We start from the raw sequence: 26862 nt of genomic DNA on the forward strand, positions 1-26862 counted from the left end.
GACTCTAACTTGGCCACACCACGGCATTAACTTTGTTGTTTTTAAGCTATTCCTGTGTAGCTTTGGCTTTATGCTTGGGGTCATTGTTTTGCTGAAAAACAAATCTTCTCCCAAGTCACAGTTCTCTTGCAGACTGCATCACGTTTTCCTCCAGGATTGCCCTGTATTTTGCTGCATTCATTTCAACCCTTCCAGGGTTTGCTGCAGTGAAACATCCCCACAGCATGATGCAGCCACCACCATGCTTCAATGTAGGGATGGTGTGTTTTTGATGATGTGTGATGTTTGGCTTATGCCAAACATTGTGTTTAGTCTGATGGCCAAAAATCTCAATATTGGTTTCATCAGACCATAGAACCTTCTTGCAGCTGACTTCAGTCTCCACATGCCTTCTGGCAAACTCTAGCCGAGATTTCAACAGTGGCTTTCTCTTTGCCACTCTCCCATAAAGCTGGAACTGCTGAAGCACCCGGCAACAGTTGTACGTGCCCATCTTAGCCAATGAAGCTTGTAACTCCTCCAGAGTTGTCTTAGGTCTCTTGGTGGCCTCCCTCACTAGTCTCCTTCTTGCAAGGTTACTCAGTTTTTGAGGACGGCCTGCTCTAGGCAGATTTACAGCTGTGCCATATTCTTTCCATTTCTTGATGATTGGCTTAACTGTACTCCAAGGGATATTATTGACTTGGAAATTTTCTTGTATCCATCTCCTGACTTGTGTTTTTCACGGAGTTGCTTGTAGTGTTCTTTTGTCTTCATGGTGTAGTTTTTGCCAGGATACTGACTCACCAGCAGTTGGACCTTCCAGATACAGGTGTATTTTTACTACAATCAATCGAAATACCTTGACTACACACGGGTCTCCAAAAACAGATGGCTGCACCAGTAATGATTTGATGTGTTATATTAAGGGGGGAATACTTGTGCAATCAATTATTTTTTGTTTTATATTTGTAATTAATTTCTATCACTTTGTCGATATCTATTTTCACTTTGACACGTGTCTTTTTCTGTTGATCAGTGTCAAAAAAGCCAAATTAAATCCAGTGATTCAATGCTGTAAAACAATAAAACATGAAAACTTCCAGGAGGGTGGATGAATACTTTTTTATAGGCACTGTATCTTACCTTCAGATTCTTTTTCTTGAGGTCATTCACAGGAAAATAAAGAGATGCAATAGAAATATGAAAATCTAAATACAATGACTGACAAACCACCAGTGTACAAAAGACAAACTGTGCAAATAAAACAAAATCTGCGTTTTTAGAAACAGTTTAGAGTTGTGGTGTATGAACTTATCTATACTGGTTCAGGTTGTTGGGTAATAACTGTTCCTTAACCTGGTGCTGCAGAACCAAGGCTCCTGTACCTCCTGCCTAATGGTTGTGGTGAGTTGTAGATGTTAGATGATTGTACTTACCCGAGGCTTTTAACAAACTAACCCATTCTATTATGCTCAATCGAAGTATAATCAATTAGAAAGACTGTAGAGGTGAAAACATACCACAGCTGCACCTGCGGGTACATACTCCCTCTCCTCCTCCTCCTGGGCAACCTGCTCTTCATATTTTTTGAGATCATATTCCAACTCAGCTGCAAGCTGCTTATCAGCAGCAAAAAGCTCTTTGACCTCATTCCGATAATCCTGCATCACTTCCTAAGGTAAAAGTACATAATATTAAGGCCAAAATAAAGGAAGCCGGCACACTTTGGAAGGTTGAACTTGAAGACAGAGTATAAGGTTACTGCCAGGATTCTTGTCAGTGTGGGGGAACAGAGGGATCTTGGGATCTATGTCCAAAGAACCCTCAAATTTTGGCACAAGTTGGTAGGGTGGTTAAGAATGTGCATGGTGTGTAGGCCTTCATTAGTCCAGGAGATTGAGTTTAAGAGTGGTGAGGTACTGTTGCAGAGCTATAAAACCCTGGGTAGACCACACTTGGGGTATTGTATTGTGTCTGGTCACCTTGTTAGATGAGATTTACTAGGCTGCTGCTTGGATTAGGAAGCATGTTTTATAAGGATAGGTTGAGCAAGTTAGGGCTGTTCTCTGGAGTGAAGGAGCATAAGAGGTGACTTGATAGAAGTGTACAAGATGAAAAGAGACATAGATTGAGTGGTCAGCCAGAGACTTTTTCCCAGGGTGGAAATTGTTTCTATGAAGGAGCATAATTTTAAGGAGATTGACGGAATGTTATGGGGGAATGTCAGAGTTAGTTTTTTTAAATATATACACTGAGTGGTAGGTGTGTAGAGCACCCTGCCAAGGCTGGTGGTAGAGGCAAATACATTATGGACATTTAAGGGATTCTTAGGTAGGCACGTGGATGATAAAAAAAAATTGGGAGGGCCGTACGGGAGTGAAGGGTTAGATTGATCTTGGAGTAGGTTAAAAGACTGGCACAACAGCACAATGTGTAGGCTGGCAGTGATGCATCAGTGATATTTATCAATAGTCTTTCTTTTTTTTTTAAACACAATCCTCCAATTTTCAGAAAATTCTGTTTAATTCAGGTAAGTGTGATGTGTTGTGTTTTGACCATAAGACATAAGAGCAGAATTAGGCTACTCAGCCCATCAAGTCTGCTCTTCCATTCCATCATTGTCCCTCTCAACCCTCATTCTCTTGCCCATAACCTTTGACACTCTTACTAACCAAGAACCTATCAACCTCTGCTTTAATTATTCTCAATGACATCAAACACTCCTCGTACGTTAACCCTTTCATTCCGACTAATTCTTGTGAACCTTCTCTGGACCCTCTCCAATGCCAACTCATCTTAGGTAGGGGGCCCAAAACTGCTCACAATACTCCAAATGCAGTCTGACCAATCCCTTATAAAGCCTCAGGATTACATCTTTGCTTTTATATTCTAGTCCTCTTGAAATGAATGCTAACCATACACTTTCTACACTATATTTTTTCTGCCTGTTCTTTGCCCATTCTCCCAGTCTGTCCAAGTCCTTCTGCAAACCCTGCTTCATCAACACTACCTGTCCCTCCACGTATCTTTGTATCATCTGCAAACCTGGCCACAAAGCTATAAATTCCATCATCTAAATCATTGACATATAACTTGAAAAGAAGCAGAACCAGTACCAACCCTTACAGAACACCACCAGTCACTGGCAGCCAACCAGAATAGGGCTCCTTTATTCTGACTCTTTGCCTCCTGCTAATCAGACTATCTTCTATCCATGTTAATATCTTTCCTGTAATACCATGGGCTTGTAGCTTGTTAAACAGCCTTATGTGTGACACCGTGTCAAAGGCCGGAAAATCCAAGTAAACAACATCCACTGACCCTCCTTTGACAATCTTATTTGTTATTTCCTCAAAGAATTCCAATATCAGAATCAGATTTATTATCACCAGCATGTGAAGGGAAATTTAACTTAGCAGCAGCAGGTCAATGCAATACATAATCTAGAAGAGAAAAAAACAATAATAAATAAAATAATAAATAAATCAAGTTCAGTATACGTATATTGAATAGATTTTTAAAAAGTGTAAAAAAACAGAAATACTGTATATTAAAAAAAGTGAGGTAGTGTCCAAGGGTTCAATGTCCATTTAGGAATCGGATGGTGGAGGGGAAGAAGCTGTTCCTGAATCGCTGAGTGTGTGCCTTCAGGCTTCTGTACCTCCTACCTGATGGTAACAGTGAGAAAAGGGCATGTCCTGGGAGCTGGAGGTTCTCGACAATGGATGCTGTCTTTCTGAGACACCACTCCCTGAAGATGTCCCAGCTACTTTGTAGGCTAGTACCCAGGATGGAGCTGACTAGATTTACAACCCTCTGCAGCTTCTTTCGGTCCTGTGCAGTAGCCCCTCCATACCAGACAGTGATGCAGGCTGTCAGAATGCTCTCCACGGTACATCTATAGAAGTTTTTGAGTGCATTTGTTGACATGCCAAATCTCTTCAAACTCCTAATGAAGTATTGCCGCTGTCTTGCCTTCTTTGTAACTACATCGATATGTTGGGACCAGGTTAGATCCTCAGAGATGTTGACACCCAGGAACTTGAAACTGCTCACTCTCTCCACTTCTGATCCCTCTATGAGGATTGGTACATGTTCCTTTGTCTTACTCTTCCTGAAGTCCACAATCAGCTCTTTCATCTTACTGACACTGAGTGGCAGGTTGTTGCTGTGGCGACACTCCACTAGTTGGCATATCTCACTCCTGTACGCCCTCCCGTCACCACCTGAGATTCTACCAACAATGGTTGTATCGTCAGCAGATTTATAGATGGTATTTGAGCTATGCCTAGCCACACAGTCATGTGTATACAGGGAGTAGAGCAGTGGGCTAAGCACACACCCCTGAGGTGCGCCAGTGTTGATCGTCAGTGAGGAGGATACATTATCACCAGTCTGCACAGATTGTAGTCTTCCGGTTAGGAAGTCGAGGATCCAATTGCAGAGGGAGGTACAGAGACCCAGGTTCTGCAACTTCTCAATCAGGACTGTGTGAATGATGGTATTAAATGCTGAGCTATATTTGATGAACAGCATCCTGATGTAGGTGTTTGTGTTGTCCAGGTGGTCTAAAGCTGTGTGGAGAGCCATTGAGATTGTGTCTGTCATTGACCTATTGTGGTGATAGGCAAATTGCAATGGGTCCAGGTCCTTGCTGAGGCAGAAGTTCAGTCTAGACATAACCAACCGCTCACTGCATTTCATCACTGTTGACGTGAGTGCTACCAGGTGACAGTCATTATGACAGCTTACCATATTCTTCTTAGGCACTGGTATAATTGTTGCCTTTTTGAAGCAAGTGGCAACTTCTGCCCGTAGCAGTGAGGGGTTGAAAATTTCCTTGAATACTTCCGCTAGCTGGTTGGCACAGGTTTTCAGAGCCTTACCAGGTACTCCATCGGGACCTTCTCCCTTGCAAGGGTTCACTCTCTTTAAAGGCAGCCTAACATTGACCTCTGAGAAGGAGATCACAGGGTCATCAGGTACAGCAGGGATCTTCACAGCTGTAGTTATATTCTCCCTTTCAAAGCAGGCATAGAAATCGTTGAGTTCATCTGGTAGTGAAGCATCGCTGCCTTTCACGCTTTGTAGGAAGTAATGTCTTGCAGACCCTGCCAGAGTTGCCGTGCATCCGATGTTGCCTCCAACCTCATTCGAAATTGTCTTTTTGCCCTTGAAATAGCCCTCCGCAAATCATACCTGGCTCTCTGGTATAGGCCTGGGTCGCCAGACTTGAATGCATTCAATAGACGACGTACCTCCTGGTTCATCCATGGCTTTTGATTGGGAATGTACAGTAAGCCTTGTAGGCACACACTCATCCACACAGGTTTTAATGAAGTCGGTAACAACTGCAGCATACTCATCCAGGTTCGAAGATGAATCCCTGAATACAGTCCAGTCCACCGATTCAAAGCAGTCCTGTAGGCGCTCCTGTGCTTCCCTTGTCCAAACCGTCTTGGTCTTCACTACTTGTGCTGCAGTCTTCAGTCTCTGCCTATACTCAGGGAGTAGAAGTACAGCCAGGTGATCAGACTTCCCCAAGTGAGGGTGTGGAATGGCACAGTAGGCATTCTTGATGGTGGTGTAGCAATGGTCCAGTGTGTTGTTTCCTCTGGTATTGCAAGTGATCTGTTGATTGTAATTGCTTAGTGACTTTTTTCAGACTGGCCTGGTTAAAATCTCCCAAAACGATGGTGAAGGCGTTAGGGTGCGCTGTTTCGTGCATGTTGATCCCATTGCTCAGATCATCTAAAGCCTGACATTGGCCTGAGGTAGAATAACCTGCTACCAAAATGAGTCCAGAGAACTCCGTGGTAGGTAAAAAGGACAGCGCTTAATTGTGAGATATTCCAGGTCTGGTGAGCAGTATCGGGACAGCACTGATATATTTGTGCACCAAGAAGAGTTGATTATGAGGCATACTCCTCCACCTCTGCTTTTGAAAGACTCTATAGATCTATCCTGATGGTGTATAGTAAACCTGTTGATCTGAATCGCTGCATCCGGTACGGAAGGGCTTAACAAGGATTCCATGAAACAAAGGACACACGCGGCCCTAATGTCCCTCTGATTCAGCACCCTAGCTCTGAGATTATCAATTTTATTCACCAGAGACGACCACAATTGGTGTTGTTTCCGTCGGTTTTAAGCAGTGATAGTTCATTCCAACACATGAAGACATCTTTGTTGACTGTATTGACCTTGGAAGCAATTGTGCATTTTAGCTGTATCAGGCTGAAACGGGAATATTTAATCGTATCCTTTGAGAGTACTGCTGCTACTCGAGTCGCGCCTAGGTGCCAGGCAAGATTTTCCCTTAAGGAAACCATGCTGACTTTGACCTACCTTAGCATGCACCTCCAAGTATCCCAAAACCCCATCCTTGATAAAGACTCCAACAACTTCCCAACCACTGAAGTCAGGTTAATTGGCCTATAATTTTCTTTCTTCTGCCTCCCTCCCTTCTTTGCAATTTTTCATTCCTCTGGAACCATTCCAGAATCTAGTAATTCTTGAAAGATCATTACTAATGCTTCCACAATCTCTTCAGCTACCCCTTTCAGAGCCCTGAGGTGTAGTTTAACTGGACGAGCTGAGCTATCCACCTTCAGACCTTTTAGTTTACCAAGCACATTCACCTTTTGCTTTTATGCTGCATTTGACTTCCCTTGTTAGTTTTGGGAAGACAAAATGGGGTAGGGGAGAAATTTCTTAGGAACCTGAGGGGCGAGTATTTCACCCATACATGGAATGAGCTGCCAGAGGAAGAGGTTGAGACAGATAAATTAACAATTAAAAAAGCACTTGAAGACATGGATTGGAAAGGTTTTGAGGTCAAATATGGACAAATGGGACAAGCTTAGATGGTCATCTTAGTTGGCATGGACTGGTTGGGACAAAGGACACGATTCCATGCTGTATGACTCTACAATGTGAGCTTTACTTGATTCAGTTTTCACATCCTTCTACAGTTAACCAAGTCCCACAGAATAGGCTACCTGACAATCTACTGAGCTGATGGCATTTAAGAATCAGAGCAAAATAGTGGGGGAAGGAGCTGCAATCCCCAGTGAAAGGGAAGTGGTGAACTTTGGAGGCTGGGGAAGGAAAGGACTGGGTAAAAAAAAAATCATTCTTGATTCTCCTGGCTTATGAGAAATACAATCAGGACAAATACTTCAATCAAAATCTGTTGTCATTTCCCTCAGCTGCCAGGTTACTCAAGTCTTGGGAAATGTACCCTGCAGCAGCTGTACAAAGCCTTGGTAACATTCATGGCATGGAACCTCATTAAATTATTCGACTTAATGAACCACCTAAGGTAGGTCACGACATATGGGAAGGCACTTGAGGGCAAATTCACATGCCTTTAAGTTTTGGCATTTGAACTAGAAATTAAATCTTTAGAACAGGAATTTCTTTCGCCAGCTGGTGGTTGCCTCAAAGGGGAGCACAACCTTGTTGTACACTTTGTATCTTGGAGGCCTGTGTGCCTCAATGACCTGGAGCGCTATGTTGGCTGGAGTCAGGGCTTTATGGTAGGGATCACTCATGCCAAACAGGTCAAAGGGCAGAGTCCTGACTAAGAGTGGTCCACCGGTCCTCTAGGTTTGGTGGGATTCAGCTCAAGGCTAACAACCCTGACTGGTGAAACAAAATTGTTACAGAAACAGCCGTGCAGAATCCTTCTACATCTGAGTGCGATGGTATCCGAGTCTCCACCCGGAACCTTCATGACTGACAATAGTGAAAACTAAGCTACTGACAAAATGAAGGAAACCTTGAACACTGTCAGAGATGGAGAACCTTCATTGCTGTCCTAAATGCCAACTGCATAACAGGCAGCAGAGAGGGGGTGGTGGATCTGTGTAATTCATTGCTACAGACAGTTGTGGAAGCCAAGTCATTGGGTATATTTAAGGGCTGATTAGTTTTTGATTAGTCACGGTGTCAAAGGTTACAGGGAGAATGGGGTTGAGAAGGAAAATAAATCAGTCATGATGGCATGGTGAAGCAGATTCAATAGGCCTAATGGTCTAATTCTGCTCCCGTGTCTTAAGGTCTTAAGAAAACAGTATTGTAGGAAGAATTGAGCAGGCCAGGCAGCATCTATGGAAAAGAGTAAACAATCGATGTTTTGGGTCGAGACCCTTCATCAGGATATCAATTGTTTACTCTTTTCCATAGATGCTGCCTGGCCTGCTGAGTTCCTCCAGCATTTTATGTGTTTTGGATTGCCAGCATCTGCAGATTTTCTTGTGTTTGGAGGAAGAATGGACAGATACATAATTCAAGTTTAAAATATAATTTAGATTATAACTAAATTAAATCCATTTATCAATCCAATACCAAACTCACTTGAGTAAACTGGTGTTAATAAAATAATCCAAATTATTATGACTGCACATTTTAAAAGTGAGGATTATTCAGGTATGGTGAAGCTCCATTAAGTGTCCTCAAAGAATAATTAACAGGAATCCCTTACTCGTAAGTAATGCATGAGATCCTTAAGCGCTGGGATATGCTTCTGTTCGAGTTGGCTCTTCAAGGATGACACAATAGGAATAATGTTTTCGACAAAATTTTTCTTCTGCACCTGTGAATAAACACTTTAAATTTTCAGTAAGTAAACTTAATTTTCCAATTGTTTGGCACAACAGATTATTTTAAAATAGGGTCCAGAGATCTTAGCAGGAGATTCTGAACAGATTCTATACTTGTGGGAAGTAGACCCAAGTAACTTCTGGATGAGGTATCCCAAACTAAAAACATAACCATTTTATTACATACTTTTATTACATACCGCATGGTTTGTTGCCTCCCGGGTGCCAGGGTCCGGGATGTCTCTGACCAGGTGCATGACATATTGTTACGAGAAGGAAAGCAACCAGAAGTCGTGATACATGTTGGTACCAATGACATAGGCAGGAAGAGGGATGAGGTCTTGAAGTGTGAGTTTTGGGAACTAGGCAGAAGGCTGAAGAACAGGACCTCAAGGGTGGCTTTCTCAGGATTGCTGCCAGTGCTACGTGATAGTGATGGTAAGAATTGGAGGAGATTGCAGTTGAATGTGTGGCTGAGGAGTTGGTGCAGGGCGCAGGGTTTTAGATTTTTGGATCATTGGGATCTCTTCTGGGGAAGGTGGGACCTGTACAGATTGGATGGGTTGCACCTGAACTCAAGGGGGAGCAATATCCTTGCAGGTAGGTATGCTAGCATGGTTTGGGAGGGTTTAAACAAATTTTCAAGGGGGATGGGACCCAGAGCGATAGGGCAGTGAAAGAAGTGCATGGAATAAAGCCAGATGTAACATATAGAGAGGCTTTGATGAAAAAGCAGAATAAAGGGTGTAAAGGTAGTAACGTAGAAGGGCTAAAGTGTGTGTACTGCAAGAAGCATCAGGAACAAAGGTGATGAACTGAGAGCTTGGATACATACATGGAATTATGATGGAGTGGCCATTACGGAGACTTGGCTGGCACCAGGGCAGGAATGGATTCTCAATATTCCTGGATTTCAGTGCTTTAAAAGGGATAGAGAGGGGGAAAAAGGGGAGGAATGGTGGCATTACTGGTCAGGGATACTATTACAGCTGCAGAAAGGGTGGGTAATGTAGCAGGTTCCTCTTTTGAGTCAGTATGGGTGGAAGTCAAGAACAGGAAGGGAGCAGTTACTCTACTGGGGGCATTCTATAGGCCCCCTGGTAGCAGCAGAGATACCGAGGAGCAGATTGGGAGGCAGATTTTGGAAAGGTGCAAAAATAACAGGGTTGTTATCATGGGTGACTTTAACTTCCCTAATATTGATTGGCACTTGCTTAGTTCCAAGGGTTTAGATGGGGCAGAGTTTGTTAAGTGTGTCCAGGATGGATTCCTGTCACAGTATGCTGACAGGCAGACTAGGGGGAATGCCATACTAGATCTAGTATTAGGTAATGAACCGGGTCAGGTCACAGATCTGTCAGTGGGTGAGCATCTGGGGGACAGTGATCACCGCTCCCTGGCCTTTAACATTATCATGGAAAAGGATAGAATCAGAGAGGACAGGAAAAAGTTTAATTGGGGAAGGGCAAATTATGAGGCTATAAGGCTGGAACTTGCAGGTGTGAATTGGGATGATGTTTTCGCAGGGAAATGTATTATGGACATGTGGTCGATGTTTAAGGATCTTTTGCAGGATGTTAGGGATAAATTTGTCCCGGTGAGGAAGATAAAGAATGGTAAGATGAAGGAACCATGGGTGACAAGAGAAGTGGAAAATCTAGTCAGGTGGAAGAAGGCAGCATACATGAGATTTAGGAAACAAGGATCAGATGGGTCTATTGAGGAATATAAGGTAGCAAGAAAGGAGCTTAAGAAGGGGCTGAGAAGAGCAAGAAGGGGGCATGAGAAGGCCTTGGCGAGTAGGGTAAAGGAAAACCCTAAGGCATTCTTCAATTATGTGAAGAAGGATGACAGGAGTAAAGGTAGGATCGATTAGAGATAAAGGTGGGAAGATGTGCCTGGAGGCTGTGGAAGTTAGCGAGGTCCTCAATGAATACTTCTCTTCAGTATTCACCAATGAGAGGGAACTTGATGACGGTGAGGACAATATGAGTGAGGTTGATGTTCTGGAGCATGTTGATATTAAGGGAGAGGAGGTGTTGGAGTTGTTAAAATACATTAGGACGGATAAGACCCCGGGGCCTGATGGAATATTCCCCAGGCTGCTCCACGAGGTGAGGGAAGGGATTGCTGAACCTCTGGCTAGGATCTTTATGTCCTCGTTGTCCACAGGAATGGTACCGGAGGATTGGAGGGAGGTGAATGTTGTCCCCTTGTTCAAAAAAGATAGTAGGGATAGTCCGGGTAATTATAGCCCAGTAAGCCTTACGTCTGTGGTGGGAAAGCTGTTGGAAAAGATTCTTAGAGATAGGATCTATGGGCATTTAGAGAATCATGGTCTGATCAGGGACAGTCAGCATGGCTTTGTGATGGGCAGATCGTGTCTAACAAGCCTGATAGAGTTCTTTGAGGAGGTGACCAGCCATATAGATGAGGGTAGTGCAGTGGACGTGATCTACATGGATTTTAGTAAGGCATTTGACAAGGTTCCACATGGTAGGCTTATTCAGGAAGTCAGAAGGAATGGGATCCAGTGAAGTTTGGCCAGGTGGATTCAGAATTGGCTTGCCTGCTGAAGGCAGAGGGTTGTGGTGGAGGGAGTACATTCAGATTGGAGGGTTGTGACGAGTGGTGTCCCACAAGGATCTGTTCTGGGACCTCTACTTTTTGTGATTTTTATTAACGACCTGGATGCGGGGGTAGAAGGGTGGGTTGGCAAGTTTGCAGACGACACAAAGGTTGGTGGTGTTGTAGATAGTGTGGAGGATTGTCGAAGATTGCAGAGAGACATTGACAGGATGCAGAAGTGGGCTGAACAGTGGCAGATGGAGTTCAACCCGGAGAAGTGTGAGGTGGTACACTTTGGAAGGACAAACTCCAAGGCAGAGTACAAAGTAAATGGCAGGATACTTCGTAGTGTGGAGGAGCAGAGGGATCTGGGGGTACATGTCCACAGATCCCTGAAAGTTGCCTCACAGGGTAGTTAAGAAAGCTTATGGGGTGTTAGCTTACATAAGTCGAGGGATAGAGTTTAAGAGACGCGATGTAATGATGCAGCTCTATAAAACTCTAGTTAGGCCACAGTTGGAGTACTGTGTCCAGTTCTGGTCGCCTCATTATAGGAAGGATGTGGAAGCATTGGAAAGGGTACAGAGGAGACTTACCAGGATGCTGCCTGGTTTAGAGAGTATGGATTATGATCAGAGATTAAGGGAGCTAGGGCTTTATTCTTTGGAGAGAAGGAGGATGAGAGGAGACATGATAGAGGTGTACAAGATATTAAGAGGAATAGACAGAGTGGACAGCCAGCGCCTCTTCCCTAGGGCACCACTGCTTTTTCACTCAGAGAGTGGTTGGTGCGTGGAATGCACTGCCTGAGTCAGTGGTGGACGCAGACACACTAGTGAAGTTTAAGAGACTACTAGATAGGTATATGGAGGAATTTAAGGTGTGGGGGGCTATATGTGAGGCAGGGTTTGAGAGTCAGCACATCATTGTGGGCTGAAGGGCCTGTAATGTGCTGTTCTATTCTATGTTCTATGTACTTTTTTTGCATCAAAGCCTCTCCTGGTCAAACCTGTTACTGCAATCATTGCATGCATTGGTGATATTAAAATAACCAGCAATTTCTTTTAATACAGACTCTCGCTTATATCAATTACTAAACAGATATCTTCCCCCCACAGATGTTGCCTGACCTTTAATGATTTCAGCATTTTGTTTTATTCTATAAATGTTCCACAGTTGTGAAGAAAGATTGCTGACCTGAAAAGTTAACTCTCCTTTATTCAAAAATACTAAATATTTCCAGCACTTAACACTTCTAAGACAAAGGGTTGTAAAATACCTTTACATTGAATTCTGCTTGCTATTCAACTGATGATGAGAGCATCCTTGCAGAGTTTCAAGAACTAGGGGCATTATTTTAGCATGCAGATGGAGCGGAGGAAGAATTTCTTCTCTCAGAGGGTTATGACTTTTTAGAATTTCTTACCACAGAGAGCACTGGAGGTACAGTCATTGAATGCATTCAAGGCATGTTCGTATATGTAAGTATGCACAGCATTGTGAGCCGAAGGGCCTGTATTGTGCTGTAGGTTTTCTATGTTTCTAGGGCAGAATAATGGGCCAAACATGGACTAATGGGACACTCTTAGTTAAGTATCTTGATTGGTATGGACTAGTTGGGTTTAAGGGCCCATTGCCGTGTTGTGAGAATAAGAAATGGACATAAATTTGAACAGAAGAGACAAGGAATGTGGGGAGAGAGAGGAATGAGTAGTATTGAGGCCATTTAGAACAGCCTTGAGGGGCCAATTGGTCTTATTTCCTTTGTTCTTAAGTTGAGTGACTTACTAAACCATTTTAGTAAGGTAAAAGCTAACCGCATTGCAAGAATGGTAGATTCCTTGAAAACAGTAAACAGATGGGTTTTGTCAGCGCTGACTTTATATCCTAGAATTTAGTAAATTACTAAAATTTAAATTCCATAGCTCTATGGGGGAGGTTCAAACTCATGACTTCAGATAAAACTCAGTAAATTAATCATTATGTTACAACCACTTTAATAAAGATCCATAGACATTATAGCACAGTGCAGGGCTTTCAGTCAACGAGGTTGTGCTGACCTTTTATAGACAATAGACAATAGGTGCAGAAGTAGACCATTCGGCCCCTCGAGCCTGCACCGCCATTTTGAGATAATGGCTGATCAACTACTATCAATACCCGGTTCCTGCCTTGTCCCCATATCCCTTGATTCCCCTATCCATAAGATACCTATCTAGCTCCTTCTTGAAAGCATCCAGAGAATTGGCCTCCACTACCTTCTGAGGCAGTGCATTCCAGACCCCCACAACTCTCTGGGAGAAGAAGTTCTTCCTTAACTCTGTCCTAAATGACCTACCCCTTATTCTCAAACCATGCCCTCTGGTACTGGACTCTCCTAGCATCTGGAACATATTTCCTGCCTCTATCTTGTCCAATCCCTTAATAATCTTATATGTTTCAATCAGATCCCCTCTCAATCTCCTTAATTCCAGCGTGTACAAGCCCAGTCTCTCTAACCTCTCTGCGTAAGACAGTCCAGACATCCCAGGAATTAACCTCGTGAATCTACGCTGCACTTCCTCTACAGCCAGGATGTCCTTCCTTAACCCTGGAGACCAAAACTGTACACAATACTCCAGGTGTGGTCTCACCAGGGCTCTGTACAAGTGCAAGAGGATTTCCTTGCTCTTGTGCTCAATTCCCTTTGTAATAAAGGCCAACATTCCATTAGCCTTCTTCACTGCCTGCTGCACTTGCTCATTCACCTTCAGTGACTGATGAACAAGGACTCCTAGATCTCTTTGTATTACTCCCTTACCTAACTACACCGTTCAGATAATAATCTGCCTTCCTGTTCTTACTCCCAAAGTGGATAACCTCACACTTATTCACATTAAACGCCATCTGCCAAGTATCTGCCCACTCACCCAGCCTATCCAAGTCACCCTGAATTCTCCTAACATCCTCATCACATGTCACACTGCCACCCAGCTTAGCATCATCAGCAAACTTGCTCTAAGATCAAACTAACCCTTCCCTCCTGCATAGCCCTCCATTTTTGTCACCCATGTGCATATCAAAAAGTTTCTTAAAGGGGGCCACAGTAGTGTAGTGGTTAGTGCGATGCTATTATAGCTCGGGGCGTTTTGGAGTTCAAAGTTCAGTTCCGGCGCCATTGTGTAAGGAGTTTGTACATTCTCCCCATAGAACACATGGCTTTTCTCCAGGTGCTCCAGCTTCCTCCCATGAGCCCAAAGACATACTGGTTAGTAGGTTAATTGGTCATTGTAAATTGCCCCGTGAGTAGGTTAGGGTTAATTGGGATTGTTGGATTGTTAGGGTGGCATGGCTCAAAGAGCCGGAAGGGCCTACTCCACGCTGCACCACCAAATAAATAAATAAATAAATAAAGGCTTCCAACGTATCTGTCTCTAGCACCATTCCTGGAAGTGTGTTTCACATGCCCACTCTGTTTAAGAAAAAACTTACCCCAGACATTTCCCCATTCATCTTAAATAAAACATAATGCATAGTCATGAACATCTTAGAAATCATAACATAGTGTTAAAAACACTTGGGCGGCCAGCTTATCAAAGGTGAACATGCATTGCCATTATCTAGCATTTGTAGTTACCTGAGAAATGAGTTTTTTCTGTGCTGCCTGCATGACTGCATTAGCCATGGCCATTTCATCATCCAGCTGAACTTCATCACTAAGTTTTGCTCTGATAGAAGACAGCTTGATCTCCTTGCAACTCATAACCACAAATGTGTCCGACAGCAATTCGTTTGCCTCCATGTCCAAAGGAAGTATTCCATCAACAAAACATGCTAAAATTACATTAAAATATTGAAATTATAATTCTTTCAAAAATGACGTGCGTGGTTTGCATCAAATCAATTCAGTGAGGATGTGCGGGGGACAGCCCGCAAATATCACATGCTTCGGATGCCAATATATTACACCCACATTTAATAGGCTCTAACCATACATCTTTGGAATGTGGGAGGAAACCGGAGCACCCAGAAAACTCATGTGGTCATGGGGAGAATGTAAAAAACTCCTTACAGATAGTGGCAGGAATAAAACCCCAATTGGTGATTGCTGGTGCTGTACAGCAATGCGCTAACCAATATGCTGATGTGCTAACCACTATGCTAATATGCCACCCATTACATGTAAGAATATTTAAGTAAAAAAGGTCAAAGAGAATTTAATATTGATATTGAATGGAAATAACCAAAGAAAATAGCAGGTAGTTTCGAATGGATACCATTCTGCATCTCTAAATTGATTCATCTGACACTTGTGAGTACAGTATATCATGCATCATTCCAGTAATAATGCTTCCACATGCATTATTCCCATTATCTAACACGGATCCATCCTATGCTAATCAAAGTTTACATCTAGGGAAATCTACAGAAAGTGAATCTATGGACTCACTTTCAAGGAATCTACAACTGATGCTGTAGGTATTATTTATTATTATTATTATTATGTGTTTGCATAGTTTGTCTTCTTTTGCACATTGGTTGTTTGCCAGTCTTTGTATGTAATTAATTTCATTGATTCTGTTGTATTTCTTTGACTACAAGAAAACAAATTTCAGTGTAGTATATGCTGATATATAGTATAATGTATGAAGTGATGTACAAACACTTAATGTATAATTCTGTTATTAGATCTAGAACTGCACCAGAAACTTTGAGAGAGAACACAAAATCATACCTAGGATATCATGAGCAAGTTTATTGGTAACATTAAAGCGTTGTTCATCTGTGAAGTGTTGCAACAAGAACTTGTAAATAGTCATTCGTTTCTCTTTGTTTTTATTCCCCTTCAAGGAAAATAGTTTCCTCTCTCTGTTGGAGATGGACAGAACAGTCAGTCAAAACATGGAACACTCCATTCTCCAAAAATACTGAATACATTCAATAAGAGCCAGGACTTTAACTGGCCAATCTGTGACACACATCAACTGTTCAGAAAAATTAAAGAATTACAACACTGCAAAATATTAATTTTCTTATGAATATAGCTGTAAACTTAAAATAGAGAGAATTGCACCATTTGTATTTACTTGAAAAAAAAACTTTGAATTACAATGATTTTTGGTTGCTTTATGAAACTCAGGTTATGGGTTGTGTTCTCATGGAAGAGTGTTCACAGCCTCCTGCTAAAAGTAGCTGAATGTTGTTACTGAAGTTTTTCATCTTCAATTGCTCATAGTCATACAACAAAGAAATGGACCCTTAGGCCCACCATAAACTATCAATCTACATTTACGCAACTCAGTCCATAGCCTTGGCTATTTAAGTTCTTGTTTACAGATTTCATGAAAATTGTAAGTACATGTCTCCACCACCCCTCAGGTAGTGCATATTCCAACCATATACCATCTGAAAAAAATTCTTCTACAGATCCCTTAACATTACCCCAGACTTGTGCCCTTTAGCTTCACACAGCTCTGCTGTGGGGAAAAATTTCCTGCTATCTACTTATTGATGTCCTCATATTCTTGTATCCTTCTATCCTCTGCTCCAAGAAAACAAATCCAGTCTTATCCATTTTCTCGTAACCATCTCCTGTAACATTCTAGCAAGTTTTTTCTGCACCCTCGCCAGTGTAGACATATCTTTCCTCAAGTGTGGCAATGAGAAATGCACACCATATTCCAGCTGTGGCTAAATGAATGTTTAACACAAGTGATTCTGTCGATGCTGGAAATCCAGAGCAAAGCACCTAAGTCCTGATGAAGGGTCTTAGCCTTTCTAACCCTCTTTCTTATAAAGTGCATCATTTCACACTTGTCAGGATTAAAATCCACCTGCAATCACTCTAGCCATCTTCCCAAATGATCAATATTGTCCTGTAGCCCAAGACCACCTTCCTTGCTATCAACGTCACCAATGTTCCAGTCATTTGTGAAGTACTTATCATACTTCCTGCATTCACATCTAAATGGAGTGCACATTATGGATGATCTCACCTGGTCAATCAACACTGCCTCTTTAGTCAAGAAAGCACATCAGTGCCTCCACCTCCTGAGGAGATTGAGGTGAGTGAGGCTCCCCACAATAATTCCAACCACATTTTACTGGAGGATCATTGAGAGTGTCCTGGCCAGCTGTATCACTGTCTGGTACTGGGAAATGCAAACCATCTGACCGCAAGACCCTGCAATGGATTTTGAGGACTGCTGAGAGAAGCACTGGGGGACCCCCCCATCCAAGACAAATACCAAAAGCGCTGGGTTTGCAAAGCCCCCAGCATTGTCAAGGATACCCCCCCTCCATCTGTTCCATCAGGAAGAAGGTACCACAATATAAGAACAAGGTTGGGTTGGGTAACAGTTTCTTCCCCCAGGCTGTGAGACTTCTGAACACCTTGCTACCATATTTCATGACAGTGCCAGGAGCATTATACAGTTGTAAATGTCATAGGCCTTTCAGACCTGGTGTTACTTTAATTTAATTTTCTATTTTAAGTTTGATACACAATTTTTGATTAGGGCACATGGATAACAGAGCGGCTATCTACCATTGCCAGATACTACTACAATACAGAGATCGCCCAAAAACAAACCTTCACAAAGATCTACTGGCTGAATTACGACTTGCCTGATGTTGGGAGCCAGAGATGGAGATGTTGAAAGCGATGTGCGAGGAAGCAGAAGCGAGGCAAATGGGCAGGGGTCCGTGCCAGGCTAAAAGCAAACCCTAGCCAGCCGGCTCTCCCGTCCATTCTGCTCTCCAATGTCCACTCCCTGGACAATAAAATGGACTACATCCAACTCCAACATAATACTCGGCGGGAGTACAGAGTCTGCTGTGCGTTTGTCTTCACAGAGACATGGCTCACTGATGGGATTTCAGACGCTGCCATCCAGCTAGACGGGCTAGCTTTGTTTTGTTTGGACAGACATGCAGCTGTCTCCGGTAAGACTCGCGGTGGTGGCGGTGTCTGTGTTTACATCAACACAGAATGGTGTAATAACTCTGTGCTGGTTTCCAGACCTGCTCATCGCTAGTGGAGTTTGTGACTGTTAGATGCAGACCATTTTATTTGCCACGGGAATTCACCTCTGTCCTTATATTCGGTGTCTACATTCCCCCCTGCGCTAATGCTAAGGAGGCGCTCTGTGAACTGTACGGGGCTATTAGCGAACTGCAGAACGCACACCCTGAAGGTCTGTTTATTGCCGCCGGTGATGTTAACCACGCGAACCTTAAGTCAGTGCTCCCCAAATTCCATCAGTATGTGGACTTTGCAACGAGAGGGGAGAACGCATTGGACCTGGTTTACACAAACATCCCTGACGCGTACCAGGCAGAGCCCCGCCCCCACCTCGGATACTCAGACCACATCTCTGTTATGCTAATCCCAGCATACAGACCGCTCGTCAGGCGCTCCAGACCAGTTCAGAAGCAGGTGAAAACCTGGCCAGCAGGAGCCATCTCTGCTCTTCAAGACTGCTTTGAGCACACTGACTGGCACATGTTCAGGGAGACTGCAACCGATGGCGACTCTACCAGCTTAGAGAAGTACACAGCATCAGTGACCAGTACATCAGCGAGTGCTCTTCTAGCACTTGTTGTTTGAGCATGCGCAGACTTTTTTTTCTTGTCATTATTCCCGAAACAATGCAGTATAACAACTATTTACATAGCATTTACATTGTATTAGGTATTGTAAGTAATGTAGAGATGATTTAAAGTATACAGGAGGATGTGTGTAGGTTATCGTGGATTGGGATTGAAAAAAATCATAAATTCTCTTACTAAGTAAGTCGGAACAGCTACATCCAGTATTATTTAGCGTCAGTTAGTCAAACGTTTGTCTTAGAAAATAGTACATATTTTACCTTTCTATGCACATAAAACACTTAAGAGAACGTATGTATTTCAATAATTGCTTGCTTAGTAATAACTGCATTGCTTAGTAATAATTGTAGCTTTCATCGGGGCAGGGCCTTTCTCACTTTATCCTTTAAAATTGTTCTGATCGTTGACCGACTGTAGCCGAATGCTTTTCCAATGACCGATTGCGTTCCACCTCTTTCCGATTGCTTTATTATTTCCACTTTATTTTCAATCGCGATCATTTTCGTGAACATAAACACTGTGGATTCAGAGCTCCGCCGGGTCCTAAAGACCACCATTCTGAGAACGGTTAAATAAGGTCCGGGGTTCCGCTGGTTCCTAAAGTCCACCGCTTTGACAGGTTAAATAAGGGACTTGAGCATCTGCATTTTTTGGTATCTGCGAGGGGTCCCGGAACCAATCTCTCGCAGATAAGGAGGGCCAACTGTATATTCTAGTTAAATGCAAGGACAGTAAGGGTGGGGAAAGTTAGCCGTGGATAACTAAGGAAAAAAAGGAAGGCATCAAACTAAAAGCTCATGTATACAAGAGTATAAGAGGAAGATAGGGAAAATTTTAAAAGCAACAAAGAAAGGGAAGATACATTATGAAAATAAACTAGCATAAAATAAAGAAAACAGATAAGGGTGGCCAAAGTGAATGAAGGACTCTTGAGGATGACAAGGGGGAATTGATATTGGATAGTAAGGAAATGGCTGAGGCTTTGAATGCATATGCTGTGTTGGTTTCGTGGTGGAGGACACGTTTAATATGCCGAAGAGAGATGATATGGATGCGATGGGAGGTGAGGACCTCGATACAATGGCTATCACTAAAGAGGTAGTGCTGAGCAAACTTGTAGGCATGAAGATAGACAAGTCCCCTGGTCCTGATGGAATGCATTCCAGGGAACTGAAAAAATGGCAGAAGTTATAGTAGAGGCTTTGGTGATAATTTACCAAAATTCTCTGGACTCTGGGCAGGTTCCGGCAGATTAGAAGGTGGTGAATGTCACGCCACTGTTCAAAAAAGGATGCAGGCAAAACTATAGGCCAGTTAGTTTAACATCTGTAGTTGGGAAAATGCTTTAAGCTATCATTAAAGAAAAAAGGTGCTACTCAGAGAGTGGTGAGTGCGTGGAATGGGCTGCCAGCAACGGTGGTGGAGGCGGATACGATAGGGTCTTTTAGGAGACTCCTGGATAGGTACATGGAGCTTAGTAAAATACAGGGCTATAGGTAAGCCTAGTAATTTCTAAGGTAGGGACATGTTCAGCACAACTTTGTGGGCCGAAGGGCATGTATTGTGCTGTAGGTTTCTATGTAAATAGCGATGCATCTGGAAAGGAGAATGGATTCAGCAAAGGCAGGTCCTGTTTGACAAATTTACTGGAGTTATTTGAGGATGTAATAAGCACAGTGGATAAATGGGAATAGATGGACGTTATTTACTTGGATTTCCAGAAGGCATTTGATATGGTGCTGCGTAAAAGATTTATCCATAAGGATGCATAGAGATGGGGTGATGTATTAGCACATATAGAGGTTTGGTTAACTAATAGAAAGCAGAGAGTTCAGATACATGGATGGTTAGCAATCAATGGTGAGTGGTGGGCTGTAGGAGTAGGTGCTGGGCCCGCAACAATTCACAATATACATTACCGATCTGGAAGAGGGGACCGAGGGTAGTGTATCTAAGTTTGCTGATGACACTACATTGAGTGGAAAAGCAAATTGTACAGAGGATACAGAGAGTCTGCAGAGAAATATAGATAGGTTAAGTGAGCAGGCAAGGGTCTGGGAGAAGGAGTACAATGTTGGTAAATGCGAGGTCATCCACTTTGGAAGAAAAAATGGAAGGTCAGATTATTATTTAAATGGTAAAAGATTGCAGCATGCTGCTATGCAGAAGGACTTGGGAGTGCTTGTGCATGCAGGGGAACTAAGGGTTATGGGGAAAAGGCAGGTAGGTGGAGACAAGTCCATGACCAGATCAGCCATGATTTTACTGAATGGTGGAACAGGTTCAATGGGCCAGATGGCCTCCCCCTACTATTTCTTATGTTCTTAAGAGTCATAGAGAAGTACAGCACAGAAACAGGCCCTTTAGCCCATCTAGGTCATACCAAACTATTAATCTGCCTAGTCCCATCAACCTGTCACAAAATGCTGGTGGAACGCAGCTGGCCAGGCAGCATCTATAGGGAGAAGTGCTGTCGACGTTTTGGGTCCTGATGAAGTGTCTCGGCCCGAAACGTCGACTGTGTTTCTTCCTATAGATGCTGCCTGGCCTGCTGCGTTCCACCAGCATTTTGTGTGTGTTGCTTGAATTTCCAGCACCTGCAGATTTCCTCGTGTTTGCCCATCAACCTGTACCTGGATCATATCCCTCCATACCCTTCCCATCCATGTACCTATCCAAATTTCTTTTAAATGTTGCAATTGAACTTGCATACACCACTTCCGCAGGCAGCTCGTTTGACGCTCTTACAACCCTGAGTGAAGTAGTTCCCCATCACGTTCCCCTTAAACATTTCACCTTTCAACCTTAACTTATGACCTCTAGCTCATCTCACTCAACCTCAGTGGAAAAAGCCTGCTTGCATTTGCCTGATCTATACCCCTCATAATTTTGTATACCTCTTCCAAATCTCCCCTCAATCTTCTGCATTCCAGGGAATAAAGTCCTAATCTGTTTAACCTTTCCTGAAAACCCAGGAGCTCAAGTCCTGGCAACATCCTTGTAAATTTTCTCTGTACTCTTTCAACCGTATTTACATCTTTCTTGTAGGTAGGTGACCAAAACTGCACACAGTACTTCAAATTGGACCTCACCAACATCTTATACAACTTCAACATAACATCCCATCTCCAGTACTCCATACATTGATTTATAAAGGCAAATGTGCCAAAGGCTTTCTTTATAACCCTATCTACCTGAGACACCACTTTCAATGAATTATGGACCTGTATTCCCAGATCCCTTTGCTCTACCACACTCCTCAGTGCCCTATCGCTCACCCTACAAGTTCTACCCTGGTTTGTCCTCCCAAAGTGCAACACCCAACACTTGTCTGCATTAACTTCCAATATGCTATTTTCCAACCCATTTTTCCAGCTGGTCCAGATTCCATTACAAGCTTTGATAGTCTTCCTCACTGTCCACTACACCCCCAATCTTGGTGTCATCTGCATATTTGCTGATCTAGTTAACCACATTATCATCCAGACCATTGATATAGATGACAAACTACAATGGACCCAGCACTGATCAGAGGGATAGGAAGGTAGGCAGAGGGGATGGCGTAGCTCTGCTGGTAAAGAATGGCATAAAATCAGTAGAAAGATGTGACATGGAATCGGATGATGTTGAATCCTTGTGGGTTGAGTAAGAAACTGTAAGGGTAAAAGGACCCTGATGGAAGTTATATACAGGCCTCAAAATAATAGCTGGGATATGGACTACAGATTACAATGGGAAATGGAAAAGGCGTGTCAAAAGGGCACGGTTATGATAGTCGTGGGAAATTTTAACATGCAGGTAGATTGGAAAAATCAGGTTGGTAATAGATCTCAAGAGAGGAAATTGTTCAATGCCTATGAGATGGCTTCTTAGAGCAGTTTGTCATTGAGCCTACGAGGGGATCAGCTATACTGGATTGGGTGTTATGTAATGAACCGGAGGTGATTAGGGAGCTTAGGGTAAAGGAAAGCAAAGGAGACAGTAATCACAATATGATTGAGTTCAACTTAAAATTTGATAGGGAGAAAGTAACGTCTGACATAGCAGTATTTCAATGGAGCAAAGGAAATTACAGTGGTATGAGAGAGGAGTTGGCCAAAGTAAATTGCAAAGAGATGCTGGCAGGGATGAAAGCAGAGCAGCAATGGCTTGAATTTCTGTGAAAAATGAGGAAGGTGCAGGATAGATGTATTCCAAAAACAAAGAAATACTCAAATAGCAAAATAGTACAACCGTGGCTGATAAGGTAAGTCAAAGCTAGTGTAAAAGTGAAAGAGAGGGTATACAACAAAGCAAAAATTTAGCGGGAAGATAGAGGATTAGGAAGCTTTTAAAAACCTACAGAAAACAACTAAAAGAATTACTAGGAGGGAAAAGATGAAATATGAAAGCAGACAAGCAAACAATATCAAGGTGGACAGAAAAAACTTTTTCAAGTATACAAGCCCACAAGACATAGCAGCAGAATTAGGCCATTTGGCCCATCAGGTCTGCTCCGCCATTCAATCACAGCTAATCCTTCTTCTCCTCCTCAGCCCCACTCCCCGTAACCTTTGATGCTATGTCCAATCAAGAGCCTATCAAAAGCTCTGTCTTTCAAACATCCAACGACCTGGCCTCCACAGCTACCTGTGGTAACAAATTCCACAAATTCAGCACCCTCAAGCTAAAGAAATTTTTCAGCAGCTCTGTTTTAATGAACACCCCACTATCCTGAGTTTGTGCTCTCTTATCCTGGATTCCTCCACCATGGGAAATATCCTTTTCACATCTACTCTGTCCAGGCCTATCAACATTCGAAAGGTTTCAATGAGATTCCCCCTCATCCTTCTAAATACGAGTGAGTACAGACCCAGAGCTATCAGACGTTCCTCATATGATAACCCTTTCATTCCTGGAATCATCTTTGTGAACGTCATCTGAACCCCCTCCAATGCCAGCACATCTTTTCTTAAATGAACCCCAAACTGTTCACAATATTCAAGGTGAGGCCTCACCAGTGCTTTATAAAGCCTCAGCATCACATCCCTGCTCTTGTATTTTAGACCTCTTGAAATGAATGCTAACATTGCATTTGCCTTCCTCACCACCGACTCTACCTGCAGGTTAACCTTTAGGGTGTACTGCACAAGGACTCCCAAGTCCCTTTGCATCTCAGAGTTTTGGATTTTCTTCCCATTAAGAAAATAGTCTGCACATTTATTTCTACTACCAAAGTGCATGACCATGCATTTTCCAACATTGTATTTCATTGGCCACTTTCTTGCCCATTCTTCTAATCTGTCCAAGTCTTTCTGCAGCGTCCCCGTTTCCTCAACACGACCTGCCCCTCCATCAATCTTCGTATCATCTGCAAACTTGGCAACAAAGCTATCTATTCCATCATCTAAATCAGTGATATACAGCATACAAAGATGTCGTCCCAACACTGCAGAACACCACTAGTCACTGGCAGCCAACCAGAAAAGGATCCTTTTATTCCCACTCTCTTCACCCTACCAATCAGCCAATGCTCTAACCATACCAACAACTTTCCTGTAATACCATAGGCTCGTAACTTGGTAAGCAGCATCATGTGTGGCACCTTGTCAAATGCCTTCTGAAACTCCAAATATACAACATCCACTGCATCCCCTTTATCTATCCCACTTGAAATCTCCTCAAAGAATTCCAACAGGTTCGCCAGGCAGGATTTTCCCTGAAGGTAACCATGCTGACTTTGTCCTGTGTCACCAAGTACTCTATAACCTCACCCTTAGCAACTGACTCCAACATCTGCCCAACCACTGAGGTCAGTTTAACTGGTCTATGATTTCCTTTCTGCTGCCTTCCTCCTTTCTTAAAGAGTGGAGTGACATTTGCAATTTTCCAGGATGGGGGGGGGGGGGGGGGGGGGGAGAGAATCTCATTGAAGCCTTTCGAATGTTGAAAGGCCTAGTCAGAGTACATGTGGAAAGGATGTTTCCCATGGTGGGAGAGCCTAGGACAAGAGGGAACAGCCTCAGGATTTAAAACAGAGATGTGGAGAAATTTCTTTCATGAGAGGGTGGTGAATATGTGGAATTTGTTACAACAGGCAGCTGTGGAGGCCAGTTTGTTGGATGTATTTAAGGCGAGATGGGTTGGTTCTTGATTGGCCACAGCATCAAAGGTTATGAGGAGAAGGCCAGAGAGCTGGGCTGAGGAGGGATAAGCCATGATTGAATGGCGGAGCAGACTTGATAGACCAAATGGCCAAATTCTGTACCCATGTCTTGTGATCTCTGTGGTACTCCACTATTCACAGGCCTCCAGTCAGAGAGGCAACTATACCTGGGCATTTTTTTGCAAAACCAATGTCTAATCCAATTTACTACCCCATCTTGAATGCCAAATGACTGAACCCCTTGACCATTTGGGACCTTGTTAAATGCCTTGCTAAATTCAATGTAGACAACATCCACTGCCTTTCTTTCATCAACTTTCTGGCAACTTCATCAACAGAAAGTTGGGTTAGACATAGCTTACCACAAAGCCATGATGACTATCCCCGATCAGTCTCTGTCTGTCCAAATACTTATATATCTGGTCCCTTAGTATACATTCCAATAACTTATCCACTACTGATGTCAGGCTCACCAGCCTATAATTTCCTGGTTTACTCTTAGAGCCCTTCTTAAACAATGGAACAACATTAGCTATCTTCCAATCCTCCGGCATCTCACCCGTGGCTAAATATGTTTTAAATATCTCTGCTAGGGCTCTTCCAATTTCTGCACTAGCCTCTCACAGGATCTGAGGGAACACCTTGTCAAGCACTGGAGATTTATCCACCCTAATTTGCCTCAATACAGCAAACACCTCCTCCTCTGTAATCTATATACGGTCCATGACTTCGCTACTACTTTGTCTCACTTTTACAGACTCTACACCTGGTTCCTGCGTAAATACAGATGCAAAAATTCAATTCAAGATCTCCCCCATTTCTTTAGGGTCCATGCATTGATGATACTCTGATCTTTCAGAGGACCAATTTAGTCCCTTGCTTTCCTTTTGCTCTAAACATATCTGTAGAATCCCATAAGATTCTCCTTCATCTTGTTTGCTAAGGAAACCTCATTCCTGCTTTTTGCCCTCCTGATTTCCTTCTTAAGTGTTCTCTTGTATTTTTTATACTCAAGTACCTCATTTGCTCCTTTCTGCCAATACCTTAAATGCACCTCCTTTTTCTTAACCAGGACCTCAATACCGCTTGAAAACCAAAGTTTCCTAATCCTGTTATCCTTGCCTTTTAATCTGACAGGAACATATGGACTCTATGCTCTATTTCTTATATGTCCTTAACAAAGGCCATGCTGAAGTTCATGTAGGCTGTCTCAACCACATTGCCCTCATCAATACTTTATGTTTGAACAATGCAGTGAAATTGGTCATGCAGGATCTCCCCCAATAAAGCCATGAATTAACAAAATCAGGTGCATTAACATTGTTCAAATGGGGAAAAGAATGGTGTGCAACACAAAATACAAGTCAGAAAATATTGACTGATCAGGAAATTCTTGCTTAAAATGAACTTAATAAATCAGGGTTTGAAAATCTGTGCACTGTATTAACAGACAAATGACAATTCTGTACCAATGATCTAACAGTGAAAGCACGTTGAGAATCCCACAACTTTTACATTTAGGTTATAGTTCAAGAAATCTGGAGCTGATATTGTCATTTAATTTGGACAGAATTGCCAGAATCCTGTGTAGTGTTATGAATAATGAAAGAGAAGCAGAAAACTAGTGCAAATCCTAAAACCATTGATATTTGCACCTTTCCACAGTATGACTAAAGGTCACACACCTAAAATATTTCTGTCTGCACATACAACTTCTTGTTTTTCTTTCAGCTTCCTACGTTTGTTAACTTGCATGTTTAATTTATGTAATGCAAGTAGTTTTTAAAAAATCTAATAGGTAACGTAAATAAAAAGAGAACACCCATTTAGTAGTTACCTTTAGCCTGACTAATAGAGGGCAATCAGATGATACAGTTCCCACAATCTATTTTGATATTACTGACTAATCAGGTTACCTTTAATGTGAATTTTGTAAAGCATTCAATGTTATTTGTAAGAAGACTTTTCAGG

General features: G+C 42.7%; 1 protein-coding gene across 3 annotated transcripts in view; it reads right to left on the minus strand.

Moving 5' to 3' along the window:
• ncapd3 (non-SMC condensin II complex, subunit D3) overlaps positions 1-26862 on the minus strand; it is a 252013-nt gene that overhangs the window by 32469 nt on the left and 192682 nt on the right. For all 3 annotated transcript variants that reach the window (XM_073030150.1, XM_073030151.1, XM_073030149.1), the window contains 4 exons: positions 15871-16004; positions 14773-14969; positions 8471-8581; positions 1503-1655 (listed from right to left, as the gene is read on the minus strand). In XM_073030150.1, the coding sequence (XP_072886251.1) occupies positions 1503-1655; positions 8471-8581; positions 14773-14969; positions 15871-16004 (595 nt within the window). The remainder of the gene's footprint in view (positions 1-1502; positions 1656-8470; positions 8582-14772; positions 14970-15870; positions 16005-26862) is intronic.

The sequence above is a fragment of the Hemitrygon akajei genome, chromosome 26 (genome assembly GCF_048418815.1).
Source record: "Hemitrygon akajei chromosome 26, sHemAka1.3, whole genome shotgun sequence".
Taxonomy (NCBI): domain Eukaryota; kingdom Metazoa; phylum Chordata; class Chondrichthyes; order Myliobatiformes; family Dasyatidae; genus Hemitrygon; species Hemitrygon akajei.